Source organism: Malaclemys terrapin, chromosome 6 (genome assembly GCF_027887155.1).
Source record: "Malaclemys terrapin pileata isolate rMalTer1 chromosome 6, rMalTer1.hap1, whole genome shotgun sequence".
In the NCBI taxonomy this organism is placed as follows: domain Eukaryota; kingdom Metazoa; phylum Chordata; order Testudines; family Emydidae; genus Malaclemys; species Malaclemys terrapin.
The window spans coordinates 36,646,657-36,659,923 of NC_071510.1; the positions used below are offsets into that span (position 1 = coordinate 36,646,657).

At 42.7% G+C, this 13,267-nt stretch overlaps 1 protein-coding gene across 1 annotated transcript in view; it reads left to right on the plus strand.

Moving 5' to 3' along the window:
* The window catches only part of TRPM6 (transient receptor potential cation channel subfamily M member 6), a 128,895-nt gene extending 118,997 nt beyond the window's left edge, over window positions 1–9,898 (plus strand). Inside the window, exons 38-39 of the mRNA XM_054031681.1 lie at window positions 4,456–4,562; window positions 6,124–9,898. Of these exons, the coding sequence (XP_053887656.1) occupies window positions 4,456–4,562; window positions 6,124–6,248 (232 nt within the window). The 3' untranslated portion in view covers window positions 6,249–9,898. The remainder of the gene's footprint in view (window positions 1–4,455; window positions 4,563–6,123) is intronic.
* Window positions 9,899–13,267: the final 3,369 nt, after the last annotated feature.

The window sequence follows — 13,267 nt, forward strand, 5'->3', positions numbered from 1 at the left end:
GGACTCCACCAGAAAACATTCTTTAGCCAAGTGGAAGCATTTTTCTGTCTGGGCCCAACACCACAGTATGTCTCCTGATAAAATAGGTAGTCCTGATATCTTTGATTACTTCCTTACACTCAAGAAGATGGGTCTTTCCCTTAGCTCGATGCGGGTTTTCCCATAGGCAATCAGCTCATGTCACCCTCCAAAAGATGACTCTCTCTATCTATCCAATCACCTCCAGGTTCTAAAAGTGTTTAATTAGAGCTTTCCCACCAACAAGAAAACTAACCCCTCAATTGGACCTTAATTTAGTACTTTCAACACTTATCAAGCCACCTTTCAACCCCCTGGATACCTGTTCAATGCTTCATCTGTCTATGAAGGTTGCTTTCCTCATTGCCATCACCTTGGCCAGGCAGGTAGGTGAACTGGGGTTCCTAATGGCAGATCCTCATTACACACTATTGGATAAAGACAGAGTCTTGCTATGACTACTTCCAAAATTCACCCCTACAGTAGTTTTGGAATTTCACATAAACCAGACTATCCACTTACTTCTGTTCTTCCCAAAACCCCATGCTGCCAGCAAAGGAAAAGACTTCATTCCCTTGATGTGAGATGATCATTGGCATTTTACCTATAGAGAAGAAAACAGATCGGAAAGTCACCCTGGCTGTTTGTTGCCATAATGGAATGAACGCAATGGTTCTACAAACAACCAGACCTCCTCCATCATCATGCCCTTCTTCTCGCGGAGTACTGCTGGTCAGTCACCCAAATGGAACACACATAGGGACGAGCACTCAAAGAAGAAAGGGAAGTTACGTACCCTTCATAACCAGAGTTCTTCGAGATGTGTGGTCCCTATCTGTATTCCACTATGTGCCCTCCTTCTTCTCTGCTAAGGATCATCTCTGATTTGTGGTAAGAGGAGGAACTGGAGAGGGGTTGATCCACGTTTCCCCTTACACAATCAACACAGAGCATCAGCAAGGGCATGGACCAATGGATACTACAGTCTCAGGCACATGGAATGCATGTGTACCCACAGTGGTATACAGATAGGAACCACACATCTTGAAGAACTCCAGTTATGAAGGGTTAAGTACCTTCCATCATTTCTGGGCACTTAAAGCATTACACCCAGATTAATAAAAATGAGTTATATAGTTTGCATTTAAAGCTTGAACAAAATCCTTTTTGTTTGCCCTGTCATCCCCCAAAATAGCCAGGTATTCGATTTGCTAGCTAAAGATCAGTTATAGCAGACACTGATTAATGAAGCAAAAAACCCAGCTTGGGCTTCATGTGTTAGGGAAAATCTTAAGAACTGCAAGAAGCAAAACAGTGTTGTTTTGACTTAGTGATCTGAGAGAATATAACAATGAAGCTACAGATGGAGCCTGTATGCAGCTAGCAATATACTTGTGCAAAGTGATCATTCCAGAGATATACTTCCTAAAAAAAAAAAAATCTTTAAAATGCACTCTTAACTTTCTCCTTCACTCACTCACCAGGGAAAAATTCCAGCAGTATTGGGGTCTGTTTTATGTTTTCATTTATCAATGACTTATTTCTCCAAAAATTGAATGCTGCTTGAAAAGTTGCTAGCAAGACTCAAAGGCATGTCTTTGAGCTCACATTCTCTTAGATACCAGAAGAGAGTGGGTGACATCTGACTGATGGGGCTGATGCATATTTTATTACTACTAATAATCATTATAATTATTATTAATGTGTTGTTTCTTTAGTTCCATTGATTCTGGGGTTCATTTTTAAAGTAATTTGTGTGGGAGATTTATGCCATTATCACATAATGGGTCTTTTCTTTCATGCATTCTACCATTACCTTTAAAATGGAGTTTTTAATGCCAAGACCCACCCCCCTATGATGGTCTGATGCTATTTCTCACAACAGTTCTGTAGTCTTCTATACACTAGTTCAGTGATTACAATTACAGAAGTATTTAGAAAGGGGGCCAATACTAAACCCAGGGCCAGATCTTTAGCTGCTGTAAATCAGCATAGCTTCATTGACTTCAACAGAGCTAAACTGATCAAAGTCAGCCAAGGATGTGACCCAGGTGTGCGATACATGAGGTAAGCAGTGTGAAAATTGATGCAGTTTGGATTCTAGCCCCAAATATAAATAGCTGAAACTTTATTGCCAGGAAAATACAGGGCCAGTGTCCAGACACAGTTTCAGTCCCTGCAATCTCATGTGTTTTCCTGTACACCAGAGCTCTGGGAGGCATTCTCTGATGAATAATGCCTCCTGGTGCTCCTGACAGGATGTAACAATTTTCGCTACCAACAGCACAAGGCTATGCCTATAAGGCATGAGCAAGCACTGTAATTGTATCATAACAGCGATGCAGAAGTGCTGTAAATAGGGGTTTATGTTTCGAGTTAGTAAATAAGGATGAGCCGCATTAGCCTGGCATAACTTACATACTGAGAGAGCTGATGAACAGGATTGTAGCAAGAAAAATATGCCAGAGGAGGGCATCAAAAGATATGAGACAAAGAAGATGGCTGTGGTTAGAGGCAGTAGGAGTTAGAAGAACTTCCACTATCTCCATGCAGATGCCCAGGTAGGTGGTTGGGGCACCAGCAAGCAGAGGTGTCTGAAGGGCCATCAGCATGTGTCTGAAGGGCCAAAATAAAACTTTTCTAGTGCATTTGTACAGAACTGGGCTTCCCAATGATGTGCTGGACAGGCCATCTACATGGATTGAATACAGGACCTCCAGTTCTGGAAAAGCATGAGCCGGTATAAGTTGAGCTGACAGACGAGGTCCATTAGTTCAGAGGCAGCTGAGACTCCTCAACTTTTTTGTGGTCTAGGCACTGGGGGCGTGGGGGACGGGACAGGACAGATTCACACTGCATTAGCACAGGCATGCTGCTTTACTTACAAGAGTGCCTATGACTGCAACTTGTTGGCACTTTACCAGATTGGACCAAAAGCCAGAAATGACTACCACGTACCATGTTATTTAATACTATGCAGCTTCTACTCTATTTCTGTGGCACTAAGGAGCCATAGAGGACACTAGAACGAATCCTAGTTGTGTTATTTCCTTGAATGAGCCAGGGAACAGTCACTGCTTGTCAGCCAGACATTAAGTTATCAGGCCTTCCATTCTAGGTTTGGCATATCTTCATTGTAGCCACTCTACTTCTCTCCAGGGGAAATGGAGATTCATTTTATATATATATATATATATATATATATATATGAAAAGTCAATTTTTGTCCATGCCCTTTTTGAAAGCTGCTCTCCTTGGAGGTGATTGATGTGTTTTTGCAGGGAGAGTAGAGAATTGTGAGAGTCAGATTCTTTTTTTTCAGGCCTGCTTTTCTCAGCTATAATTGATTTCAGATTTTAAAATGTGTTGTTTCCACTCTGCATGTCATTAAAATAAAATATTAGCTTTCATAAAGTTTCTTTGGAAGTGTTCCTTGTGTGCTCTGTTCCATGATGTCTAGAATGTCAATTAAATCCTCGAGAATAATGGTGGAGAAATATTAAAATTAATGAACACTGATCTTTCAGACTACATTAAGAATCTGTTATAATTATGCAGTTCTTCTAATACATGTCTGGTTTATCTTACTTCTATTTGTTATTTTGTCAGCTTCATCCAGAATATGCTGTATGCTTCCACAGATGAATTTAGTTACATTGCTGAATTGCCCAGAAAGTGTAGGACTACAGAACTGAGTACAGTTGGAAGCAGATAATTGAAGATCCTTGTTTACTAGCAATGTACTGTATTCTTAACAGCCCTATACGTCTAACAGGTGTTGGCGTAAATAGAGCTCTGCTTGTTTTAGGAAACCTCTTTCTGTTTGCAAACGCTGGAACTGTATTTGTTTAAATGATCTGTTCCTAAATCCGGTCAAAGTTGCATTGAATTTGACCTCTTTGGTCACTCCGGTTTATGCCCTAATGTCTCCCACAATCCCGTTCATTCCATAGGCCTGGAGAATACTTGGTGCAGCACAGCCATGCTGGTTCTGTTGTGAGGTAGGTGGAGGAAGGTCCACACCAGGAGCCCATGTCCCCCGAGCAGCACAATTCTGTGAAGAGGGTTTTAGTGGGGACTGAGTAGATCCACCAGGGATTCCCCCAGTGGAGACGGAGCACAGTGGCCAGTAGTATTGCTGGACCTCTGAGGTTACAGAAATAGCCAGGGAGTAACCTGGTACTCCTCCATAGGCTGAGTTGAAGGAGGATAACTTCATTAATCTCCCCAGTTGTGCACTGGAGACAAGGTTTGACCCCATTTATTTAAAAGGGTTTGATTGTACTTTGGTTTGTTACATAGAAAAATTGGTCTCACTGAATAACTTATCCCTGAAACAGCTCCACTACATTCTAAAGAGTAGAATTCCAGGGGGTAATGCATATAGAGCATCCTTTCTTTAACTTTCAGCTCACTGATATTCTGTTATTTCTTCCAGATCTGGAGGGATGGTGTTTGGACCAGCAAACCTAGGGGAACGTGCAATTAAAAACTTCATTGCAAAGCACCGTTGTAACTCCTGCTGCAGGAAGCTGAAACTTCCTGGTATGAACTGCAAGATTGTATATGTTCCTCAGCAAATCCATCTTAAGAACAATGTTCCGTAGAAGCTGGTATGGGTGGCATATTGGGCAATGGGCATACTGTTGTGACTTATTTCCAGTCCACGTCTAACTTTCTAACGGCAAAATAACGAAGGTCCTGAAATGACTAAAAATGTTTCAATTTTTAAATAGGATTTTGTCTTTCTTGAAAATGTATTTACTTAGCGCTCTGGTCAGTTGTGATTAAGTAACACTGACACATTATCTTTTTCCTGAGTAAAGCTGATGATCTGGAGCTCCCTTTTCGAGCACAGGTGAAGCTGCGCTGCACTGATTGGCACTCCATTTCCCTTTTCCTTTTGCCTGGCTATCACTTTTAAATTAGAAGTCATCAGTCAGAGGTCTGGAGTTCATGATGTAAACCCCTACCATTAAACACGCATTCAATTATTTTCTTCTCCATGTAAAATAATAGATTACTTTCCAGTGGGATCAATACAGTTACCACAACAATAATTGTTAGTGTTTAAATAAGGATCTGAGGAACTCCATAAAAATCAGCAATGCATCAGCCCACAGAGAGATCTCCGTGAGTCTCTCTCTTTCTCTTGCAGATGTTGCCTTCAAACCTGGCTCCATACATCACAGCTTTTGCTTGCCATATATTTGGAGCCACCAATCACATACATTATATTTGTTAGAAATGTACTTTTCATTGTGATGCAGATCAGATCCATTTTACGGGGCTCAGAGTGTCAAAAATAATTGCAGTTCTGGGTCAGAAGTGTTGTAATATGGTGTCGGATGAAAGAGAGAGAATTGCCATCTATCTATTTTTTTCCTAATGAAAAGTACTTTGATTTCAATAGCTGCCTCATTCTGAATCAGGAGTTGTAATATTATCTTTCAGATTGCTTCCCTCTGTAGCCAATGGATATTGGGATGGGGGAGGAAGGGGCAGGACTTGCAAATGATTAACTAGTAGTGTAGGACAGTAGAGAATACATTTGTGTAAGTTCCCCATCCCCTTCTGCCTCTGCATGGGTCGTCCTCTAGTGCATCCAGGGGCGGCTCCAGGCACCAGCGCAGCAAGTGTGTGCCTGGGGCAGCAAGCCGCAGGGGGTGGCCTGCCGGTTGCTGTGAGGGCGGCAGGCAGGCGGCTTTCAGCAGCATGCCTGCGGGAGGTCCGCTGGTCCCGCAGCTTCGGTGGTAATTCAGCGGCGGCGACGACACCGATGGCGCGGCACCGGCGGACCTCCCGCAGGCATGCCGCCGAATCCGCGTGACCAGCAGACCGCCCGCAGGCGCGCCGCCAAAAGCCACCTGCCTGCCGTGCTTGGGGTGGCAAAAAACATAGAGCCACCCCTGAGTGCATCTCCTCCCACTCTGGTCTGACCTCTCTTAGGAAGAGTCAGGTCAGTGCAGCATCTCCCTCTCCCCCAATACACAATATAGGGTTCACGTGCCCCTTACTCTCACCCTCAGGATCTGGCTCATGCTTAGTCTGTGTATATTCTCCAAACAGTTACTGTCCATGTCACTGAATTTGTTTCCCCCCACAGATATGAGAAGAAATGATTACACCCCTGCAAGGCTCAATCCAGCTGTCAAAGTGGAGACAGAGGCAGGAGCAGAGAGTGCTGTTGCTACTGATGACAAGCCTCTGGAAAATTACACCCGTTTGTGAGCAAGCAGGATGACTTCTGGCCTTTTGAACACTGGAAAACACTCCTTACTTAGTTTTGCCACCTGTCAGTCTGAAAGGACAAAGTCTAGGGTATGTCTATGCTGTAACCACAGGGTATGACTGTAGGTCGAATAGGCATTCCTGAGCTAGCTCTAATGTAGGTCAGGCCCTGGAGCAGTGAAGGTGTGGCAGCAGGAGTTTCAGTGTGGCTTGTGTGAGCCTGCCTAGAACCCTGGGTAATTATTCCTGGGGGAAGCTCACGCTACTGAGGGTTTACTGTTCTGGGACCCAAGCTAGCTAGATTAGATGGAGTATGTCTACTCAAGCTATAATCACATCCTTTGATTACAGTATAGACACACCCATAAATGCACAAGAGTGATATTGCTCCATCTTCTATAGCTGAATATCCTATGGGCAAGTGGGGCACATGTTTTCCAAAGGACATTCTTCAGTTACACACCTCAGTGCACTGAATCTTTTTGTACTTCGTTGTAATACTGATTAGTAAAGAGACTGGAGCAGGGGGCTGCCTTATCTGATAATAAAGTTCATTTGTACTTCAGTGCCTTAGCTGGAAATATGGTATGAAGCTGAAAGGTGTTTATGTTGGAAAATAAATGGGGCTGCTTTTTTAAAGCTGTATTTCCCCAAGTAGGAATTATATGCTGCTTATTTCCCTGCTACCTTACCTGATCCTGCTTTCAGTAAAACAATGTATGTTTGCTTATGCATAAATAGTTCTATAGCCGTATAGATGGCTGCTATGTGTTCAGTGTGGAGAAACCTGGGAAAACGCTTTTTAGTGATTCTGTAGTGCAGTTTGGATGCAGTGATGGGCCATCTGAGAACAAGGATAAAGATCCTCCAATGGATCTAGGTGCCTAAATCCCATGGGATTTAAGTGCTGAAATACCTCTGCATATCTGAGCTCAAGAGTTTAAAAGTCATGTAAACAAAAGTCCTCATTCCGTGAGTTTGTGAGGGGACTGCCCTGTGCAATAAGGGCCCATTCCTGCATTCTTTTCACACCCCAAAATCCCATTAAAGGACAAACTGGCGGTGTAATGAAACTGTATGTCTTTCCAAATGTGAATAGGTGGGAAGGTGAATTCATCTGCTGTAAAAACACTATACTTTTTACAACCAAAATGTTTCAATTTTTAAATAGGATTTTGTCTTTCTTGAAAATGTCTGTAATTTGAAAAAAACCCTCTCAATTCTTTAAGTTTTAAGATACAATAGAAAATTGAAAAGACCTAATGAATAATATAAAATTACACTTACTTGGGTGTTTAGTTGAATATTGTAGATACTTGGGTTTTCTCCCTTCATGTGATTGATAGGTGTATAGATACGTTTTCTTTTCGCTCTTTCCTACGGAGACCCAGTGCCAGATCAAAGACTTACGCTTGTGCTTAAATTGTGCAGTGTGATTTCAATGGAACTACTCACAGCAGGTACAAGTAAGTATTGCTTGACAGGATTGGGGCCGTAGTGACCCCAGTGTTGCACTACCTAAAATCTTTAACACATCCAATCAATTCCAAATCTTGCATTAGCTGATTTCTTCTTTTTGTTGTAAATAGTTGATACTAGAAATGCCAAATTTTTGAACTTAAATTGATAGGAAACGTCAAAAGAATTAATTTTACCTTTCTATTTTTCTCTACACTATATTTTGTAGCTGCTGAACCATTCATTGCAGAAGTCATCATGAGACTGAGTGTCTGAGAGCTGCGAACAAAGACACTCTAGTTTACTCTGTGGAATATTATTATAATGTCACATGATTGCACCAGTAATTTTGTTTCCTTTCAGGCAGCATATCTTTCTGAATCATGCACTGAAGTGGACCATTACAGGCAGGGCCGGTGAAAGGATATTTTGTGCCCTAGGCGAAACTTCCACCTTGCGCCCCCTCCTTCCTCTCCCCCCGGAGCATCGCTTATTAAAAACTTTCAAAAATGAATACTGCATAATGTGGCATTGTTCATTAGAATTAATACAAGGGGGTCAGAGAAGATGATCACAACAGTCCCTTCTGGCCTGGGGAAACCTATGAGCAAGAAGGAGGCTGAGAATGCCCCCAGCTCGCAGGGTCTCTAAACGTTCCCAGGCTCTGAGTACTTCGCCCTCGGGGGGGAACCCAGGGGCAAGGAGGGCAGAGCCGGGCTTTCCCAGGGAGCAGGTGAGGATCTCCCTGGGGATCAGGGCCGGCTCCCTATATTGGCACAGTGCCACCAGGTGTGTGTGTCGGTGTTTGGAAGCGGCACCTGCGCCAGCCCTTTCCCCTCCGTCATGCTGCGGGGTTTAATTTCACTTTCCCTCACCCCAGGAGGTGGCTGCGCCCGGCTCCAGGCGCGGCGCGTTGGAGGGTGAAGCTCACCTGAGCTCAGGACCGCATTCTGCCTCCCCCAACAGCTCTGTCTCTCGGCCACAGCCTCCCACTGACCGTCCTGCGTGGCGCCCCTCGCTGAGGGGGCGGGTTTGTTATGGAGGCCTTGCTCCCCGCCCTGCCCCACTCAGCTGATTCCCGTGACGCCGGACACCGCTTTTTGGCGCCCCTAAATCTTGGCACCCTAGGCGGCCACTTAGTTTGCCTAGTGGTTACACTGGCTCTGATTACAGGTCAGTGCATAGCAAAGCTACCTGGTGTAATATCCTAACTCCATTGAAATCAAAAGGAATTTTGTCATTGACTTCAATAGGTTCAGGATTTCATCCTGGAAACCAGTGCTTTTCATTTATTGCTGCCATTGCAGTCAGTGGACAAAACTCCCATTAATTTCACTGAGAGCAGCATTGGGCCCCACTATGACTTGACATGAATTTGGTACATTTAGAGAATGTATATGTAGATGTAAGCAGGGTCTGAATGAGTTTCTCCCCTGACAGCTAGCTGGGAGGGGGGAGAGACATCAGGAGCAAACTGTATTTACATGAGCACACTCACTCTGCCTAGATATCCAGCAGATAGAGTGGTGTTGCTCAAAGTGATCAACTTTGGCTGGTGTTGGGTTAAAAATCACTTTAATACTAAATACAGGGGTAGTGAAAAGTTATCAGTATTGTTGTCTTTATTGTATGAATAAAGGGGAGCAAAACAGTGCTTAACCTGTTCTGAATGAGGGGGTCACCCTCAGCTGAAAGGACCTCGTTAAGTCTGGGGTTCGAATGCCAGACCCTGTAGAAGTAAGAGGGGTGGGGACAGGTGTCCAAGCCAGGAAGTGTGGACTCTCCCTAAGGGTCCTCTTAAGAATTTGTGGCTTCTGAAAATGGAAATAACTCTCATGAGTGGTTATAATTATGTGAACTGCAAATTGTTACTTGCTTATTATTTTCACATTACTTTTCAAATGTACATGCGTGCCCATGTAAATGTATATCAAAGTAATCATGGATTCTTTTAACAGTGCCCAAGAAAATCACGGATGTTATTAAAGGCAGTTAATCTGAACACGTACAATGTCAAACTTTGCTTAATCTCAAATACTAATACTATAACTGCAATACAGTGCCTGCCTTTGCAACTGTTTGAGGCTGCATTTCCAACATAGTACTCATCTTTTCCATGTATGCACTGTAGTAAACTTTCAATAGCTATAGCTGTTAATTACTTTTACCTTAACTTAAAATACACATTTGAGAAGGGCTGATTTCCATTTAATATAGTTTTAAATCTGATATTTTGACTAAAAATGTCATTTTCTGTCTTTTGTAGTGCATAGTAAATTGTAATGAAAACAATTAGAGAATTTTTTTTTCTTTAATCCTCAGTGTCAATATCAACTATTTCTGAGATTTCCAGATTCTGCAAACTCCTGTTAACATTGTCCCATTGAAATCAATGTCAACACTCCGATTGACTTCAATGGGGACAGGGTCAGGCCCCTTATTAACAAGGATCATTCCTGTGCACAAAGGGTATGCAGGATTGGGCTTTTTCTCTGGTTACTTAGTGCCAACCACTGCACAGTAAACAATTCATTTCAAGGCTTAGAAGTGTCTGATTTTAAGTTTCAAGATTTGTTTTAGATTAAAAACACATTTGGGAGAGTGTTTACCTTGCTTGTGGGCATATTTGGGAGAGTGTTTACCTTGCTTGTGGGCTCAGGGCCAAATCCAACTCACCTTACTCACTCAGAAGCAGGATTTGGCCCTACATCGGAATTCATTACATAGAAACGTTTTTTTTATAAACCAGAGCCAAAGAATTTACAGGCACATATCAATAATGTGAGTGAAAGACCCTTATTTTGGTAAGGAAGCAAGTTAAGATTACTCAAAGCTAAACGGTACACAATAGTCTCGGCAGCCATTGCCTTGGATACTTTTGCTTAAACATATGAGAAGTTTAAAGGTTTCAGACCTTGTTCCCAGGCAGTCTTTTCTCATGTGCTTCTGTAATGGTCATGGCATAGTCAGGGTGACTTCTTTTCTGTTGGTGAAAAAAGATAGGAGGGATATAAGATATATAATTTCCTATGAACATACTTATGGTTTTTGTGATTTTGTTGGTCTGGTTTATTCTGTTCTGAAAACAAGTAAAACAGTTTCTTCATTGATAAATGTACAACCACAGAGCATGTTTCTCAAAGGTAATGGAAACAGGCAGCAAGCTACATAAGAAAATAATGGGAAGTTATTTTTCACTTGGGAATTTAACCTTGGAATAATAAATAGATTTTATTTCTGTCTCTGTCATGTGCCTTTTAATCCGCCCCCCACCCCATTATAGTAATTCTTCTTTATACACCTGTGGTGACTGCTCCATCTAAACAATTGGAAATTCTTTTTCCATTAGAATTCCACTATGTCTTTTTAGTTACATCCAGAGCTAGTGAATACAACTCAGTTCATAAAATAAGCCTCTGATTTTACACTTTATCTGCGTACATTTTTAACATATAAAAATCTTGGTAATCATTCTCTAAATGAAGAAACTGTTATAAACCAAACATGAATTAATTTGAAGTGACTGCATGATTCCTAAACCATAATTCTGGAGCTGTAGTATGAGTGGAACATAGAGCATTTGGTATAAATAAACACCGTTGGGCCAGATTCTCAGTTGATATAAATCATTGGAGTGCCATTGAAGTCAATTGGTTACACTAATTGACATCATGAGAGAATCTGCCTATAACGCTGTTTGTTGTTCTTAGAAGGGAGATGCAAAGAGGTATTTCAATTTGTGCCTTGACATGGTCATCCGGAATCTAAGGACTCTCGGACTCTGTGAGATGGGAGGGTCTGTCACAGAACAGGGTCTTGACAGTGCCCTGCCAGTCTGATGCAACCACAACTGGTAGGCTGGGGGGAGAGGAGAGCGGGTGGAGCAAGGATCAGAAAGAGGACTTTGACTTCCATAGCCATTCTACTCTTAGCTTTCAGGACTAAAACTGTAATCCTGCTGAGCTATTGCCAACTGTGTGTGTTGCCTTGTGAGCTGGGCTATGCACAACAAAGGGATTAAGGGAGTGTTAAATTAGAGAGTACTGGCTTCTGTCTAATGCTGACACAGGACGTTTGTGTCATGCTAACATACCTTCGGGATTGGAACAAGCAGATAAAGCAATGGTGACCTCCCCACTAATACTGGCAATTTACTATGGTAAATATATTGTATCAAAGAACCAGGAGAGGCGATATTGAAAGAAAGGGACATACTGAAATACAGTATTAGTGTGGAGAGAGCAGGGAACTGGTTGTCTGGAACTTCTCGGTTTCTATCAGCAGCTGTAGTGTAAACTGTGAGACCACCTCCAACCGTAGGATTAGCAAAGTACCTTAGTATTGTTCTATTTGTGATCTCTTGGACAGTGCTATAGTCGATTAGGTCCAGATGCACAAAGGTACTTAGGTGCCTAAGTACCAGTTTTAGGCTCTACTGTGGTCCACAAAACTCCCGCTGAACCCTGTAGGCACCTAAACTCCCTCAGCACCTAAATTTTCAGGGTAAAAATTCCCTTAGCACCTAGGTTTCTGCCTCTGAGCATGCACACTGCTGCCTTCCTCTTGGCATCTGGATGCCTACCTCCCACCAAAGCCACAGAGCAACTTTTTGTGAACTCAGACTAGACTGATAAATAGTAAGTTCTCAAGTTCTGAGAGTAGAATATGGGTGAGTGGTGAGACACTGTGCAATCCAATGTAAGGCTGGCCCTGTTTGGGATGTCTGTAGAGAATGAATCTGGGACTGCTAAATCTGAAAGTATGAGCTTCTATTAGTTGAACTAAATGACCAGTCCAAGCAGTATGGTGATGGTAGCAGACTCAAACCTCTATATAAGGTCTAGCTACTACAGATGGCCAAAGAGCCACACTGTGTTAGCCTGGGTTACACAGGAGATAGTTTGCCATATTTCACCTGACACCAATACGACAAGGATTTAGGTTCTATGTCTAGTTCTCCTTGTCCAACCTCATAGTTATCCAAGCTATATGATGGAGGAATTATATGTCCCCAAAGGTAGCGATTACAGCCGTTGTCAATAAGGGGTGTGAAATGCACTGAAATGTGAAGAGCAGTCAGTAGAAGAATTTGGGATTAGCACCCATGGGCTCTTAGTAGGTAGTTCACTGCACTTTCCCCGAGGGTCTAGGAGGGAGAAAGTGTCTCTCTCTCTTATGTCAAAGTCATATGGGAATATATACATAACACAAGTTGGCAGGTCTGCTGATTGCATGCTTTTGGTCCCCAATGGTTCTCTAACTGTAGCAGCTTTTACTGCTGCCAAGAGCTGAACTCACATTTTGGGACAATTTGAGAAAAATCCAATATAGAAGAATTTCTCTGGGGACTGACTCCAACCCTGAGATACCACTAAGCATCCTGGAACAGGTTAGGCACCTACAGTGAAAATACACAGGGCCGTAGTGAATATGAACAAGGCTTTGCTCAGAGACCTATCCCCTTTACACAGAGGAAGTGTTGCACGTGTGATGTGGGCTTAGAGAGCTGGAGTGCTTCAAGAGCTACCAGATTGAGCCTCAGAATGCTACTGAAACCAACT